This window comes from Phalacrocorax aristotelis, chromosome 16, assembly GCF_949628215.1.
Source record: "Phalacrocorax aristotelis chromosome 16, bGulAri2.1, whole genome shotgun sequence".
Taxonomy (NCBI): domain Eukaryota; kingdom Metazoa; phylum Chordata; class Aves; order Suliformes; family Phalacrocoracidae; genus Phalacrocorax; species Phalacrocorax aristotelis.
Genome location: NC_134291.1, coordinates 14,322,607 through 14,339,518, shown reverse-complemented (window position 1 = coordinate 14,339,518; position 16,912 = coordinate 14,322,607). Strand labels below are relative to the sequence as shown.

Here is a 16,912-nt window from a genome sequence, read left to right as displayed (position 1 = left end):
TCCCTAACCCAAGGGAAGCATGAACACTCCTGGCAAAGCAGCAAAAGCCACTGCAGCCACTGCCACGGCCGCTCGCTGTTTGAAATGGCGACCAGAGAAGCCACTGTCCCATTGCCATAGGGTGGTCTCAGACAAGCAGCTCCAGCCCCTCACGTGGGCAGACAAGGAAACCGCAGGCTGTTTGCAAAATATTTAATGGAGGCAATGACATTCGTATCTCTCTCCAGCCAAGTTGCCTCCAGCTTCAGCAGAGCCTGTCCCTAAACACTCCATGTTTCCCTGCCAGCTGAGGCACAAGTAAAACTCCGCTCGCTCCCGCAACCTGAGAAGGGCAGGGGCGGCCAGAGAGCAGCTGCTGACCCGGTTGCGCAAAAGCACTTTCCCTGAGCACTATCTCAGGGGTCACGGGGAGCTGAGCAGGGTTGGTGCTGGGCTGGAGTGGGAGGAAGTAAGCAGAAGCATTCCATGAACTGCACAGTTCCTCTGGGGATGCCACCCAAGGAACTAACTGGTAAAAACTTCGGTCCAACACATTCTTCTAGCGTGTGATTGAAAAAACAAAACCCTGTCACAAAAGGAGACTGGAGAGGGAAGGAAAAATTATTAGAAAATTCAGATTGTGAGAAAATTCAAGCAAAAATCAAAAATGTCCAGCTGAAACAGTCTCCTGCTGTCTGCGGTCAACCTTCAAGAACTTGCACAACCCTGCATTGCTAATGAAAAGGGTGATATTTTACACTGTCATGTCTTGGCAAAGCACTAGGCAGACCAGGCTTTCTGGTCTTACTCTCTCAACTTTTGCCAAAGGGTTTCATTGACTTTACAGGAACCAGACTTTCACACTAAATGCAAGAGGACGCAAAGGCAGAGCCAAATGACAGTTCCACCTCCAGTCTTCATGGCTACAGCTCTCTCCCTACCCCCAAACATGGGGATGAAAGAGCTTCAAAGAGCAGTAAAAGATGTCTTTATAAAGCCTGCACTGCAAAACACTGTGAAAATACCACTGGTTCCCCTCACGGTGTGAAAACAGGCGCAGCTTACTCTCAAAGGTCCCAAGCATTCGCACCTTCAAATGAAGGCATCAGCAGCTTTGAAATTAGGGCCTAAGATACCTCATCCTCATCACCCAGAGTCGCTAACTCCTCTCAAAGCACTTGCTCACATGGTTTCTTCAAAGACATTAAGGAAAGCATAAATCACTGTTGTCATCTGGGTTGGGCTCCCTGAGTTCTGGTCTGACGTTCCCATGTGCTTCAGCATTTCTGTATCACTGATCTCCTGGCCAAAGCAGAAGTGAAGGGTGTGGGGTAAAACACAGCAGGCTGTTTTGGAAGCACTGGCAGTTGAGAATGGAGGGAAGAAGGCAGATACATGATACACTGATTATCAATAGCATCACGCTGGAAATAACGTAAGGTCCATCTTCCTCCTGCCTGTAGCCAACAGCAAGCATATAGATCTGATCTGAAAGCATGTATCAAGAGACTTCTACAAAGAAAGGGTCCAAAGGATTTAGAAATAATCTTTTCATTTAGCTCTGTTGCAGAAAACAAGTAATTCGCCCTCCACCTCTTCCTGTGAAGCATCTGATACTGATGGGGATAAAACATGACCAACGGCCTGATGGTTTGATATTACAGCAGCTCTCATTCCCCTGCATCAGCCGGAGGAGAGCAAATAAAACTGTGCTTGCTCTTGGGTCTCAGCATAGACCGTTAAACACTGCTCTTGGAGAGCACATGCCTTCTGCTGGCCACACATTCCAGCAGCAAGACAGCCCGCAGTGCTTGCAAACGAGCCAGCCTCAGCACTCGGCTGCTCCTGCAAATCTCTGGAACCCTGGAGTTCAGCAGTGCAACTGAACGGAGAAACACCAGAGACACAAAAAAATCAGGCCCCCTGCCTCATGCAAAAGGCAGGCAAGCGGCCAAATGCTGGCAGGCCCAGAAGGCATTACTGCCTGATGGCGGCAAGCAGAAACAATCAGACTGAAGCAAGCACTCCCAACTAACCCTAGGAGCTCGTTGTATTTATCTCTGAATAGCCCCAACTAACATTCTGTAGTTGTTGATATAAGATAACCAACTTCATTTTTCACCTTTAACTCTTCACCAGTCTCTGTAGAAACTATCAGAAGGGACAAGAGACAATCACAGAGGCATAAGCGTAACCATCCATCCCCTACGACGAGCACACAAGCAAGCTCGTGCTTTGCAGCTGTGAAGGACATCGACCTGACCTGTGGCACCATCTGCTCTGCACAAGGATGAAAGGCCCTGCCCCTGCAGGGCTGGGGAACGATCCTGACTGCACAGTTCATACTCGGAGAGGTTAGCAGACTCCCCAGCCAGTTCTTTTGTTCATGGGTGTCTACCAGGAGCTTCTCCCAGCAAAGCAAGAGCTTTTGGGTCTTTTGCATAACACAACTGCAATGAAAATGTGGTGAAAGTTAACCCTGCTCTGCTCCGTCCTTACCTCTTCTTTACTTGTTAAAACCTTATTGACTAAAGAGTTAACCAGGTTCTGATTACTTTTGTTTGCTTGAATCATAGAATCACTTAGGTCAGAAAGGGCCTCTAAGATCATCAAGTCCAACTGCTAAAGTAGCACTGCCAAGTCCACCAGTAAACCATGTCCCTAAGCGCTCCAGGGATGGTGACTGCCCCACCTCTCTGGGCAGCCTGTGCCAGGGCCTGACCACTTTTGCAGGGAAGACATTTTACCTAATATCCAACCTAAGCCTCTCCCGGTGCAACTTGAGGCCGTTTCCTCTCATCCTGTCACGGGTGACCTGGGAGCAGAGACCAACCCCCCCCTCACTCAAGCCCCTCTCAGGCAGCTGCAGAGAGCGAGAAGGGCTCCCCTCAGCCCCCTCTTCTCCAGGCTAAACCCCCCCAGCTCCCCCAGCCGCCCCCCAGCACACTTGTGCTCCAGACCCTGCCCCAGCCCCGCTGCCCTTCTCTGGACACGCTCCAGCCCCTCAAGGCCCTTCTTGTCCCGAGGGGCCCAAACCTGAGCCCAGCATTCGAGGTGGGGCCTCCCCAGGGCCGAGCACAGGGGCCCCATCCCTGCCCGGCTCCTGCTGGCCACACCAGTGCTGACACAAGCCCGGGGGCTGGTGGCCTCCTTGGCCACCTGGGCACTGCTGGCTCATGCCCAGCCGGCTGTCAGCCAGCACCCCCAGGGCCTTCTCCGCCGGGCACTTCCCAGCCCCTCTGCCCCGGGCCCGGAGCGTTGCCTGGGGTTGGTGTGACCCAAGGGCAGGACCCGGCCCTTGGCCTTGTTAAACCTCACACAACTGGCCTCGGCCCATTGATCCAGCCTGTGCAGGTCCCTCTGCAGAGCCTTCCTACCTTTGAACTGATCAACACTCCCGCCCAACTTGGTGTCATCTGCAAACTCACTGAGGGCGTACTCGATCCCCTTGTCCAGATCATTGATAAAGATGTTAAACAGAACCAGCCCCAACACTGAGCCCTGGGGAGCCCCGCTCATGACCAGCTGCCAACTGGATTTAAATCCATTCACCACAACTCTTTAGGCCTGGCCGTCCAGCCAGTTTTTTACCCAGCGAAGAAAATGCCCATCCAAGCCATGAGCAGCCAGTTTTTCCAGGAGAATGCTTTGGAAAATGATATCAAAGGCTTTACTAAAGCCCAGGTAGACAACATCCACAGCCTTTCTCTCATCCACTAGGTGGGTCACCTGGTCATAGAAGGAGATCAGGTTAGTTAAGCAGGACCTGCCTTTCACAAACCCATGCTGACTGGGCCTGATCACCTGGTTATCCTGTACATGTGTGTGACGGCACTCAAGATGAGCTGCTCCATAATCTTCCCTGGCACCGAGGTCAGGTTGACAGGCCTGTAGATCCCCAGATTCTCCTTCCAGCCCTTCTTGTAGATGGGCATCGCATTTACTAATCTCCAGTCAACTGGGACCTCCTGGGTTAGGCAGGACTGCTGATAAATGATGGAAAGTGGCTTGGTGAGCAGTTCTGCCAGTTCCTTCAGTAATCTCACGTGAACCCCATCTGGGCCCATAGACATGTGTGTCTCTATGTAGCAGGTCGCTAACCATTTCCCCTTGGATTATGGGGGCTCCATTCTGCTCCCCGCCTGTCTTCCAGCTCAGGGGGCTGGGTACCCAGGGAACAACTGGTCTTACTATTAAAGACTGAGACAAAGAAGGCATTAACAACCTCAGCCTCTTCCTCATCCTTTGTCACTATGTTTCCTCCCACATCTAATAAAGGCTGGAGATTTTCCTTAGCCCTCCTCTTGCTGCTAATGTCTTTATAGAAGGATTTTTTATTGTCTTTTGCAGCAGTAGCCAGATTAAGCTCTAGCTGGGCTTTGGCCCTTCTAATTTTCTCCCAGCATAACCTCGCTACACCTTTGCAGTCCTCCTGACTTGCATGCCCCTTCTTCCAAAGGTCATAAACTCTCCTTTTTTTTCCTGAGTTCCAGTCAAAGCGCTCTGTTCAGCCAGGCCAGTCTTCTTCCTCACCGGCTTGTCTTTCAGCACATGGGGAGGGCCTGCTTTTGCTCTTTTAAGATTCCCTCCTTGAAGAATGCTTGGCCTTCCTGGACTCCTTTGCCTTCAGGGCTGCCTCCCAGGGGATTCTATCAAGCAGTCTCCTAAACAGGCTGAAGTCTGCTCTCCAGAAGGCCAAGGCGGCAGTTCTGCTGACCCCCCTCCTTAATTCTCCAAGAATCAAAAGCTCTTATCATTTTGTGATCTCTGTGTCCAAGACAGCCTCCAACCACCACATCACCCACACATCCTTCTCTGTTCTCAAACACTGGGCCCAGCAGGAGCCTTCCCTAGTTGGTTCCCTCACCAGCTGTGTCAGGAAGGTCTCTTCCACACACTCCAGGAACATCCTGGACTGTTTCCTCTCTGCTGTATTGTACTTCCAGCGGATGTTTGGTCACCTGAAGTCCCCCATGAGAACAAGGGCTAGCGATTGTGAGACTTCTCCCAGCTGCTTATAGAATATCTCATCTGTCTCTTCAACCTGGCTGGGTGATCTGTAACAGACTCCCACCATATCTGCCTTGTTGTCATTCCCCCTGATTCTTACCCATCAACACTCAACCCTATCGTCACCATCATTAAGCTCCAGACAATCCAAACACTCCCTGACATACAGGGCTACCCCACTGCCTCTCCTGCCTTGCCCATCCCTTCCGAGGAGTTTATAGCCATCCATTGCAGCACGCCAGTCGTGCGTCATCCACCGTGATTCTGTGATAGCAACTATATCAGAGCTTTCCTACTGCACAATGGCTTCCAGTTTCCTCCTGTTTGTTGCCCATGTGGCGTGCATTGGTGTAGATGCACTTCAGTTGGGCTATTGATCCCTCCAGCTTTTCAGGGGGAGAAGCCCTAATTCCTACATGACCATTCTCAGGCACTTCCATGGTTTCTAACACATCCATAACCCTTGCATTTTTGCTGCTGCATGGATCTCCATTCCCTACTGCCACTGAGACAGCAGACTGAAGGACCTTGCTAGCACACCATCCCTCAAACATTGGTGTGCGGCCCCCAGGCTTATCTCTAGCGAGCCTGGTTTGATCCCTTTCCCCTTCAAATCTAGTTTAAAGCTCCTTCAACGAGCCCTGCTAACTCCTGCACAAAGATCCTTTTCCCCCTTTGAGACAGGCGTATTCCGTCTGTCACCAGCAGGCTGGGTGTTGTGTAGACGAACCCATGATCAAAAGACCCAAAATTCTGCCGGTGACACCAAGCTCGGAGCCAGGTCTTGATCCTCTGGCTCTTCCTGTTTCTTCCCTTGTCATTCCCTGCGACTGGAAGGATAGAGAAGAACACTGCTTGTGCTCCTGATCCCTTAACCGGTCATCTCAAGGCTCTGAAGTCCCTCTTGATCACCCTCGGACTTCTTGTTGCAATTTCATCGCTGCCTACCTAAAAAATCAGTAATGGATAGTAACCTGAGGGCCGTACCAGGGTAGGAAGCTTCCTCCTCGTATCCTTAACACCGGCCCCAGGGAGGCAGCAGCCTTCCCTAAGAAGGGGGTCCTGTCAGCACACTGGGCCTTTTGTTCCCTTTGGAAGGGAGTCTCCAGTGGCAATGACCCAGCTTTTTTTCTTTATGGAAGCAGTTTTGATGCAAGGCATAGACCGACTTAACCTCGGTGACACCTCCAAGCTAGATGGACCATCGTCCTCGTAATTGCTCAGTTCCACTTGCAGAGCCTCATCCCTGTCACGCACGGGCACCTGGGAAGGCGGGGGAGTCACAGAGGAGACGCACTTGCTTCGCCAGGCAGGAACGTGTCCCCGTTGCCCCCTATCCCTTAACTCACTGTGTTCAGCCAAGCAGAGGGAGGATAGGGAATCCTCCATATCATGTGTTCTGCCTGCCTGTTGGGCCCGCTCCCAGGGAAGGGAGGGTGCGATTCCAGCAGTCCAGCTCTCTCGCTCTCCCTGATACCCCTCAACCTCCTCACCTCCTCCTCCCAGAGCTCTGCCACTGAGCAGGAGCTCCCCTACCTGGGTGCACCTCCCAGGGATGTGCTCACTGCTGCCATCCCGCCCTGGCGTAAGAGTAGAGCATACCTGCACCCTGGCACCCGGGCGGCAGCATGTTCCCACCGGAGCTCCGTCTGGGAAGCTGCGGCAGTTGTGGTGGGTGCAGGGTTTAGAGAGGCTGTGCCTTTCTGCCAGGTGGATACCCTGGTCAAGCCAGCAGAGCTTCAGCACCCTTCCTGCACGCCCTATCACACACCCTTCCGTGCAAACTCCCGTGCAAACTGCCATGCCCTGCACTGTTTGCCCGCCCTGTTGGCTGGCGGTGCTCCCGGTTGCCAGCGCTCCCTAAGGGCTTCTCTTATATAGGGGGTGCTCGGCTGCCATCGTTCCCGTCCCCACCCAAGTCTTGTCTGCCACTGTGGCAGGAGCTGCGGGCTTCCAGCGGGTCTCTCGTCTCCCCCTGAGGTTCCCCTGTTTCGGGAACCACCCTGTGTACCATGCAGGCACCGGAGCTGCTTGCCTCGGCGACTGGCTTGGTTTGGTTCATGGAAGGATCAAGTCCCCAGAGCTTTCAGTCTCCAACTGCAGCAGACTTTTTGGTTACATTTTACACTGTACCTCTCGCCCCTCTGCACTATTCCTGCAAAAAGGATAAATATTACATAACACTAGGAGCAGAATTTAATAAACTTTTTTATAATGTTACCAGAAGGAGTTTACCCTTCTAAATACACTTTTTATCCAAGCACTTTGTGTTCCTCCCCCTCAGTTTCACTTCTGGGCTGGAGTCCAAACTGCAGTGAACTCTCTGCCATGCTTCCCTTCCTGTTTCCTAAGTACAGATACCAACACGGCAATCTTGGCTCCAGCAAGGGCTTCAACCACCTCACTCCTAATCTCGACCCAGTTGAAATGAAGCATCCAGACCCCGCGTGTGGAAAACAAGGGCTGCTCCCCGCAGTTCCTGGAGAATAACTCCCTGGAAGTCATGCCTCCAGGTGACTATTACACTCTGAATATCAGCTAATCCTTCAAAGCCTTTCCCAAAGCCAGCTGCTTTCTATTGCTGTTCTTTCCCATGAGCTTGCTCTGAGAGGCAACATTGAACAAAAGCAAGACAAAGAACTTCCCTGACCCTCCCTGAACCCCAGAGCTCCTCTGTGCCCTGGACCTGCTGGCACCCCAGTGCCCACCACCACCCTGCCCACCCAGGGGAGGTGCTACAGGAGGATGGGGACGCTACCCAACCAAGCCCACATGCCAAAGGGCTGAAGGAGGACCAAGAAGCTGTTTGATATATTTCACGTAACCACAGTCAGGATGAAGCTGCTGCACAAAGGAAGTTCAGCCCTGGGTACATGTTCATGTCCCTCCGCAGGTTGCGTGGGGTTCATCTCCGCCCCTGGTCCCCTCCAGGGCCCGGGTAGGGGGTGGGGGCCAGACCCAGGGGATGCAGTCTGTGTTCTGCCACTTTGGATGGATTTTAGAGGAGCCAAGGGACAGCAACACACACTGAGAGTGAAACCTCCAGCTGAACCTGACCCCCTGCTGCAAGCAGCCACACACCTGCCTGGACAAACGTATCCCTCTGCAGCTGCCATACAGCCCCCGTCATGTGTCACACATGGCCTGCGTTCCCTACAGCTCCCACCCCTGCCCCTACAGCCCTCTCATCCTCTGCACCCACAGCCCTCCATCCCCTAGATCCCCCATCCCCTCATCTACAGCCCCTGTTCCCTAGAGCCCCCCATCCCCTCTTCCCCATGACCCCCATCCCTATCGCCCCCTATCCCCCCTCCCCCACGCCCCCCCGTGCCCCCCAGCTCCCCCTAGCCCCCTCCCGGCCCTACCTTCCCGGCGGGGCTCCCCGCCGCCCGCCCGCCCGGCGCAGGAGGCCGAGCCCGCCGCGGGGCAGCGCCGCCAGCCGCGCCGTGGCCATGCCTGCGGCGGCGGGACGCGGCCGCCCGGAGCCCGGCCCCTGGCCCCGCCGCTCGATACGCGGGGGCGGTGCGCTCCGCGGCCCGGCCCCGGCCCCGCTCCCGCCCCGCCGCCCTCGGCCCCGGGGCCCCCCGCCGGGCGGGGAGCGGAGAAAGGCAGGGGGCGAGAGACACACACGCACCCCCCGGCTGCCGGCACGGAGCCCCACGGGCGCCAGCTTCCAAGTCCCCGCACTGCGCTTCCATCCCGCATCCCCCCCTTCCACTCTCTCTTTTTTCCAGCCTGCTCCATCAGCCTTTTTCTGCCTGACCCGCCTGCTGCTACACCCCACCTTCTCCATGCACCCCAAATAAGCCCTACGCTCTTGCTGAGGGGGACTTGGGTGCAAGGCAACCAGCACCACCTGCATCCACTTTTGTCCACCTGTACCGCTTGGTACCTGAGCCCCATGAGTCGCTGCAGGATTTCCAGCCCCGTCCAGTTCATGAGTTATCACAGTTACCACCTCAGGCACCCCCCGGCTGCCTGTACCCCGCTAAGGTCAAAAGAGAGACCAGCTGGGAGCTGCTGAGCTACTCCAGACCCAGGCAGGCTGAGATCCCCTCACGTAAGGGCCAAGGAGCGCTGCGGTGCTGAGCTCCGCCAGGCACCCGGCCACAGGACCAGCACAGCTCTGCTTCAAGCTTAACTGATGCTGGAGAGAAAAGGTGACACACACATCGTTTCTCTGCATATAAAACGCCTTTGCGGGCACTGCCTGCAACACTGGCCAAAAGCTAATTAATCCTTGTGAAAGGGCTGATCCCAAAAAATAACCTATGTCTTTTAAAAACTCTAGGGGCGTTACCAAACAGTGCTATCGGCCCGAGGCAGCCGTTCTGCCGCTCTGCACAGGAGAAGCTGGAATTCGGTGGGTCTGGACACAGCGTGTCCGTACCACGTCGAGCGCAATGGTGCTGACAAACAAGGGTCATCAGATATCAGCCTCAGAACAGGCGTATCTCAGACACCAAAGCCATAAATGTGCTCGTAACATAGCACGTAGCAAAATACCGACTGCAGCCAGACCCCAGCGTTAGGTTTTAGATGCAGGAAGGATTTTTCCCCAACATGCGTCTTGCTCACAGTTTGGTGGCAGCGGTGATGGTGTTTTGTTGGGGGAATGGAGATTTTTGTCTTTGAAATGTGAAAAATTGGCAGTGGCTGCAGAGGGGACACTGGGAGAGGCAGAGTCTGGGAATGGTCTCCGGCCCCTGGCTGGTGTGGCCAGCTCATGTCCCCAGGGCCGCAATAAGGATCCTTCGCTCCGGATTAGATTGACAGTGTTCATCCTGCTCCCCGCAGCAGCTCCTGCTCCCCTCTCCTTTGCAGCCTTCCTCCAGCAGTGTGCAAATGCACCCTGTGTTACAGCTTGTCTGTCTCAGGAAGGTCGGAAACCTTTTAGATACACACAGGTACCTCTATTTACACGCCAGTCCCGCTAAAATCAGTAGCTAGGTGAGTTGATGCATTTCCGCAGACAGTGGAAGGCTGTATGACATTCGTGGCCAGACGTTATCCTTCCGCCATCTCAGCACCGGACGGAGCAAATCTCTTTGGGCTCCAGGAATATCAACGCGTGCTCAGTGTTGTATAACCACAGAGACAGAAACCCCCAACATCTGAGATCCCCAAACCCCCTCACCTTCAATAAATAAAAATAAAGCCGACTTCCAGTTTGATCTCCCCACGTCCTGGTCAGTAGCCTACAGGGGGAATCCAGGTTAGGTATTAAACCAAGAATTATGCAGAAGTTAATGGGACCTTGACATCTGGGTACATTTGTTTGAGATTGTCAAAGTGAAGGCAGGCTGAACCAGTAACGCCTCATACACCACTAAGATATCATTTCTTTCTAATGAAGATTTTAAAATTTGCCTTCAAGTTAATCACAGATAAGCAGGTAGGTTTTGTAACTCATCCACACCCTCGCTTCCTTCCACTAAGAGACAGAAGCTCTTGGACTTGTGTAAATCCAGAAGCGCAGGTTTCGGCCTCTGCAGCACTGCACACCCGAAGGCCTTTTCCAGCCGCGCAGAGGGTCTTGCTCAGAACCCCCCTGAGTCCCCCCAGGTTTCTCTCCCAGGAGCAGGACTGTATGTGGTGCCTCCCAGCTGGGGAAGGGAGCAGGGGCACGCCACCTCACCTGAGCCCCTCGCCACCTCCAGGTAATGTGGGGCTCGGGCAGCCGGTTGCCTCCCTTGGTGTCGGCACTGGGAGATCTGGCAACGCTAGGTTACCCCACCGGGCCCTGCAGCAGGTCGTCCTCCGGTCCTTCCTTGCTCCTCCAAACCTTGCTGTGAAAAGCTGAGGGACAGGAGAGGTTCTTGCATAACTAGACCTTGTTTTTCCCAAATGAGGGCTCTGTAATTGCAGCTCATCTTTGGAGGAACAATAACCTGCTCCAAGAAACTTCTGTAATCTCCTGGATGCGAACACGGTAACCTCAGGCAGGTTTCATTACACTTTCTATGAGGCAAATCCCTGTTTGCTCTTTTGGGGTGCCTTTGCTCAGAAAATCCCATGGTCTCAATTACCTCCATGCTGAGCTAATGCAGATCTACAGGTGCTGGAAGAAACCAACTGGCAACTTAAAAACTAACCAAAGCACCCACAGAGTAGATGTGCTGAAGGAGTTAAAGCATCTTTACAAGGTCCTGTACCTCACAATGTGCACAGGGGTTGGGAAATTCAAGGTTAGTCCTCACTGTAACCCCGCTACCGGGTAATACTAATTTGGCTCAGCCCCAGGCTCCTCTTCTCTTTCCTGGACTTTCTCCCCAGCAGGTCAGTTGAGCCAAGAGAGCGCTCTGCTCACTGGAGCCTTTGGATCAGAGCGGGAATGTTAACTGCACGTTGCTCCCTGTGAAGAGAAACATCTCGGTGTGATAGCCCAACAGCAAGGGAGCTCACCACTCCCGTTACAGGCTCGCGAAGAGATCGAAGCAGCGGCATCCGCCGTTGTAAAATGAGGTACGGGTTACTCGGTTTCTGCGTATCTATACTGGATTATTAGTTGTGAAGAGGTTGGGATTTTTTGGGGTGGTGCATGGCCGGTGAAATCACTGGGTACAAATCTCACCCACCCATGGAGCCGGAGTGGGAGGTCTCCAGCCCTTCGTGGGACGGTTTCATGTCAGAGGCCACTGACCAGGCGACGAATTTCTGACAGCCTTGGCGGGGGTCCGGGGGCGGCGGAAAGGCCCGAAGGTGCGCCGAAGCGGTGCCAGTATTCCGGGCTCGGCCCGGTTGGGTTGGGCTCAGCTCGGCGGTTAGGCTGGGCCGGCGGGGAGCTCCGGGCCGGCAGGGGGCGCACTCGGCCACGCAGCGGGCGGCTGGCGGGCCCCGCGCGGACGTGGACGCAGACGTGGACGCGGAAGTGGGCGGTGGGGCCGCGCGGCACCGCCCCCCCCTCCCCCCCCACCCCCGAAAGCTCCGCATCCCCTTGTTCTCAGCGGACCCCGGCGGCCATGTCGCGGGGCGGCGGGAAGGGGCCGAGCCTGAAGGACAAGCTGGACGGTAACGAGCTGGACCTGAGCCTGTGCGACCTGAACGAGGTGCCGGTCCGGGAGCTGGTGAGCGTCCGGCCCGCCCAGCGGGGCAGGGGCCGGGGCCGCAGCCCCGGGCGGGGACCGGGGCCCCCCGGGGAGCGGCTCTGCCAGCCCAGTCCCCGGGAGGGGGCAGCGCAGGGGAGCCCCGTGCGCTGGAGGTGGTCGTGACCCGGCCTGCAGGTCTTTAAAACAGCAGAGAGGAGGGGTTCATCTCCCGTGGGCAGAGCAGCTGCGGCCCTCAGCTCTATTTCAGGACAAATACTGCCTTTAGACCCAGAAATCAATCGAAATATGACGTGACCTCGGAGGCAGCTGCGGGGGGATGGACAGACCGACACGGGACAAAACCACAGAGGCCATAGAAGCAAAACTAGCAGGTGTCAGAAGGGTGTGGGTGTACCTCGGTGCTGATTTTAGCTTTCTTTCTCTTTCAGGCCGCTCTTCCAAAAGCCACTGTATTGGATTTGTCCTGTAACAACCTCATTTCCTTGCCGGTAAGGTGCTGGAGAGCCTTTGTGGGGATGGGTCCCCTGGGAAATATTTTGAAAAGATAACTAGTGCTTCAGTAAAGGTTTAGCAGGAGGTTTGGAGCTGGCGCTTTCCTCAGCCAGGGGTGGCTGAATGGCTTTGTCGGTGACGGGTCGGTGGTGGGTGGTTTTGGCCAAGGCAGGGGAGAGAAAAGCTTTGCGCTGTGTGAGGATTGCGGTCCGGAGGATCCCCACGTGAATACGGACTGGTTTCAGCAGCAGCAAAGACTCAGGTTTGTATCCATTGCATCACCACACATCGCCTCCTGTCTGTCTGTCCTGCCTGTCCCACTGTTTTCCACTTTCCTCTCCCGAGGCAGAGGAGGAGAGCGGTTTTCCTCCATCACAGTTCTGTAGCAAGTTGAGGATTTGTGGCTTATGCAAGGTGCGGGCTATCTCAGCGTGCTTCCCCCGCCAAGGTTCCTCCACAGAGGTGCTGACAAGCTTTTTCTGGGTTTTGTGTTTGGGTTTTAGTCAGACTTCTGTAGTTTGATGCATCTGGTGAAACTGGATTTGAGTAAAAATCGGCTTCAGCAGCTGCCCTTGGACTTTGGACGCCTGGTCAATCTGCAGCACCTGGACCTTCTGAACAACCGTTTAGTCACCCTGCCAGTCAGCTTTGCACAGCTCAAGGTAAAACTGTTTGCTGGGCAGTTACGTAAAGCTTTGGGATGCAGCCCAGGGTCTCGTGATCCTGCTCAGGTTGATTTCTCTGGTAAAGCATCCATCCTGCTGACAACCCATTCCAAAATTGAGCTGGTTCTGCTCCGCAGCTCAGAGGAAATTCTGTCACTTCTATTGAAAACACCTCTGCTCAAGCTCTCTGCTTGCCCGCCGTACCTGTTTCATTCATGTGAAAACTAAGCAATTCTTTGCTTCTGCTTTGGGTCTCTTAAATAGTCGGAGACTACTGTGCTCTCACAGCCTCCCCTTCATCGTTCCTTTCTGCAGAACCTGAAGTGGCTGGATCTGAAGGACAATCCCTTGGATCCTGTCCTAGCTAAAGTAGCAGGAGACTGTCTGGATGAGAAGCAGTGCAAACAGGCCGCTGTCAAGGTAAGGAATCTGCTTTTATTCTTTTTTTTTCTTTCCCCCTTACTTGGCTTGGTCAGTGGTAGTTCTTCCTCTTTTGCTTAGCAAGCTGGGCGGCTGCGGCAGTGGGTTGAAGTTCCTTCAGTCAGTGAGGTGCAGATTCACTGCACCGACTTCACTGCTGCTGTGCCTGTAGAGAGCAGAGACTCGGCTGAGTAGGATTCTCTTCCATTACTGAGTTGACAGAGGACTAAATATGGATTGCTACGAAAGCGAAGGCAAAATAATCCACGCCTAGGCTTATAGTTCAGAGTACAAAAATCTCGGGGGAAGGTCTGGCAAGCTGTCAGTTCACGTAAAGAGCAGCGTTCTGTGATCCTCTCGACCAGCTAGCACCAGTTTGGCGGTTAGGTTTTTAACGCAAAGATCCATTCCTTAACTGCAAAGCTTCAGGTGGGGAAGTGCGAGCTCTCTTCAGAGCTGTACGTGTAGGGGTAAGTCAGGGTTGGTGGTCAGCCCCAGCTGACTGTCCTCAGCTACGCTCCAGCTGTTCCATTGTGAACTGACTGTGCAACGAGCCTGCTGCAGAGACCCCAGCTTGTTCGCTCGGACCTTGCAGGTACTGCAGCACATGAAGGTGATCCAGGCTGAGCAGGATCGACAACGGCAGCGGAAGCTCCAAGCAGAGCGAGGTAAGCCCAAAAAGCCCCCGCACGCTGTCTGCCGACGAGGCCTGCTCTTGATCTCCCGCACGCGCCCAAACGTACTGATCAACATTTCACAAACTGCCACCTAACAAATACTTGGAATTACCAAAATCCTGTGGACTCTGGGAGTAGTAGGGTGGAAGGATAGCGGGGATAACGATGTGATTTCCTGCCTGAATAATAGTTAGATCTCTAGATGGAATGCACATAGTTTACCTATGAAAAAATATGAGAGAAGAGCACGGGATTTATATTGAGGGAAGCATAATTCTGAGGGAGCAAAATGCAAGTAATATTTTAAAAAAGAAGATAAAAAAAGGATAGTTTCCTTGTTCCAACTGGGAACAGATAAGCAGGTAATAAGGAAGAAGGCAATGACAACCCTTTACTTGAAAGGGAAAAAACTTCCTATTAATCCCCAGAAATGGAGAAGAAGCGTGAAGCAGAACAGCGAGCAAAGGAGGCTCAAGAGAGGGAACTGAGGAAGCGAGAGAAGGCAGAAGAAAAGGAACGCAGGAGACGAGAGTATGATGCTCAGAAAGCTGCAAAGCAGGAGACAGAAAAGAAACCTAAAAAAGAACACGTGCAGACCCGAAGTAAGTAGTATCCAGTGCAGGTGGGATTGTATCAGATTTCATCTTCATCTCATTTTGATGCTGCCAGCTTTGCTTTTATGCAGCCCAGGTACTGGGAGATGGGGGAGTTCGGGGGCGGGGGGAAGGGGAACCCATAGGGCTTCTAATAAGCTCTACTGCTGTGCCCTGTCCCCTTCGCCTGCATTCCTGATGAACTGCCGAGCTACGAGATTCAGAAAGTTTTTCAGCTGCTCCTACTGAGAGCTTCCCTCCGCTCATTTCTTTTTAAACATACTAAACTATACGTGCAAAACCAGATCTTGTGCAACACAAAAGTTCTTTACACCCTGTTTGCTGCTGCATGTGAAACTAAATCTGAAACTTTTCACCCTAAATGGGCAGATCCTGTGCATCTAGTTATTAACCAGAGTTAAGAAATGAAAAGTCATGGCAAAAGACAACTGCAGCGCAGGCTGAAGTATCTTACCTGAGCAGCTGGTTTCCGAGCGTAGGATCTTAAAGGTATTTGATTAATTCCTCACGTTCTCTGACTTGTAAATGCTCTCGTTACAGAGCCCGCCTCCGGTTCTCGTCCCCCTCAGCCAGCCCGGCACAAGCGCTCCTGGTCGCGGTCCGTGCTGAGGGTCCTGTTCTTTGTGCTGTTTTGTGTCCTCTGTACTTTGGCCGCCTGCAAGCTGACAGAGCTGCAACATCAACCGCTGTGCGTCAGCGTGAACACTCTCTACGAGGATGTGTTAGCCGCTCTGCAAAACCACAAAACCCTGCAAAATATGCTACACCAGAACTCGCAGCAGTGATTGTCCTGGACGGGCACTTGCTTCATCAGCATCTCCCTCCACCATCTACGCAGCCAGAATTCCTATGGAATTGTGTTCTGATTAAACTGCTTTTAATCAGTCAGCATTGGTTTGCTGGTCCACTCCACACAGAGCAGAGTTATTGTTCAGATCATCTTTGCCGTGCATGTTTCGCAGTTGGCCTGTAACTCCCATTATTTGCCCACGTTAACCTGAACCTGTTAACACTTCTTACCTCCGAGGGATGTGTACCTAGATTGTGAGACACAGAAAGCTGCCAATCTAGAGGAGTAGGAAAGACCCAGCCCTCCTGTTCTCTGGGCAGCTATAGCTCTGTCCTGGAGGTACAAGATTTTTAATGTGTATCCATTCCTTGCTCTCATTTCTGTTTGTGCTAAAATTGGTGGGATGGCTGTATGGGAATAATATATTAAGGCCTACTCCAGGACCAATTACAAGTGTGTAGGATGGCTGTGTGTCCGTCTGTTGGAGCGAAGAAGCTGATGTACTATTGAAAGGAGCTGAAAATTTTCAATACAACAGTTTTCGCAGCAATTTGTCTGAACTGGATGTTTATCTTGCTAATGCAGTTTTAATTTTAATTAGGTCTTTTAGAAACAGCCAAAAATGATTTCTGAGTGCGTTAATTTGAACCAGCTGGCACCAGCAAAGTGGCTACGGCTGCAGAAAGGCTTCTGGTGGGTCTGCAGGCTGGTTTGGTGTGCGCAGCAAGAGGGGGGTGTCAGAGACACGCGGGCTGCAGCGGTGGCAGGCGGCGCTGGGTGGCACTGTGGCAGCAGCACACCGAGGCATCGGGGCAGGGAAGGGCCTCGCCGTGGGGCAGGGGTCTGTGAATTATTTAGAACTTCCTTACAGAGAGGAGTTTGTCATATCCTTAAGGGCTTTGTGAGGACTAACTGAGGTATTGTTAAGTGCGGGTTTCAGGGATACCCGTGCTACAGGCTCCACTGAGACATCCTATGTCAATCACTAGAATCACTCCCTCTCTTACACCCAAGATTGTTGCTGATAAAAGCAGTGCCATGAGGAAATTATCTCTAGCATTTCATACCAAGGTCATCTTCGAAGCAGGTTACAAAAAGGCAAAGCCTTACTAATGATAAGACTGATTCCTAGAGTTCCATGCAGAAAAAAGCAATGGCATGAGTATCAGTTAAAAGCAAGAAAAGGCTGCCTACCTCTGGCTTAGCAGTGCATGTG

The 16,912-nt window shown here is 53.2% G+C and overlaps 2 protein-coding genes across 7 annotated transcripts in view; one reads left to right on the top strand and one right to left on the bottom strand.

Annotated features, from left to right (window-relative positions):
• ACSF2 (acyl-CoA synthetase family member 2) overlaps positions 1 to 15,437 on the bottom strand; it is a 48,821-nt gene extending 33,384 nt beyond the window's left edge. The window contains exon 1 of one of the 2 annotated variants that reach the window (XM_075111137.1): positions 15,361 to 15,437. Coding sequence is in view for 1 of the 2 variants with exons in the window: in XM_075111136.1 (XP_074967237.1) it covers positions 8,355 to 8,443 (89 nt within the window). In the remaining variant the exon portion in view is untranslated. Of the gene's footprint in view, positions 1 to 8,354; positions 8,500 to 15,360 lie in introns of those variants that run through there. The other variant, XM_075111136.1, reaches the window with a different exon arrangement.
• On the top strand, positions 11,363 to 16,246 carry LRRC59 (leucine rich repeat containing 59). Of its 5 annotated transcripts, XM_075111143.1 has the most exons (8): positions 11,437 to 11,454; positions 11,937 to 12,056; positions 12,467 to 12,526; positions 13,034 to 13,192; positions 13,511 to 13,615; positions 14,211 to 14,283; positions 14,721 to 14,894; positions 15,447 to 16,246. In XM_075111143.1, the coding sequence occupies exons 2-8, from the start codon at positions 11,952 to 11,954 to the stop codon at positions 15,689 to 15,691; spliced, it is 921 nt and encodes a 306-aa protein (XP_074967244.1). In that variant the 5' UTR covers positions 11,437 to 11,454; positions 11,937 to 11,951; the 3' UTR covers positions 15,692 to 16,246. The 5 variants fall into 5 exon arrangements, with proteins under 5 accessions (XP_074967247.1, XP_074967244.1, XP_074967245.1 ...); XM_075111146.1 differs by lacking the exon at positions 11,937 to 12,056 and having other exon boundaries at positions 11,363 to 11,454; XM_075111144.1 differs by lacking the exon at positions 11,437 to 11,454 and having other exon boundaries at positions 11,895 to 12,056.
• Positions 16,247 to 16,912: the final 666 nt, after the last annotated feature.

Excerpts from the sequence above, each read along its gene's own strand:
- LRRC59 (XM_075111143.1), top strand. The coding sequence starts at position 11,952 with ATGTCGCGGGGCGGCGGGAAGGGGCCGAGCCTGAAGGACAAGCTGGAC. Across the intron at positions 13,193-13,510 it reads TCAGCTTTGCACAGCTCAAG|AACCTGAAGTGGCTGGATCT; the intron begins GTAAAACTGTTT and ends TCCTTTCTGCAG. Across the intron at positions 14,895-15,446 it reads AGAACACGTGCAGACCCGAA|AGCCCGCCTCCGGTTCTCGT; the intron begins GTAAGTAGTATC and ends CTCTCGTTACAG.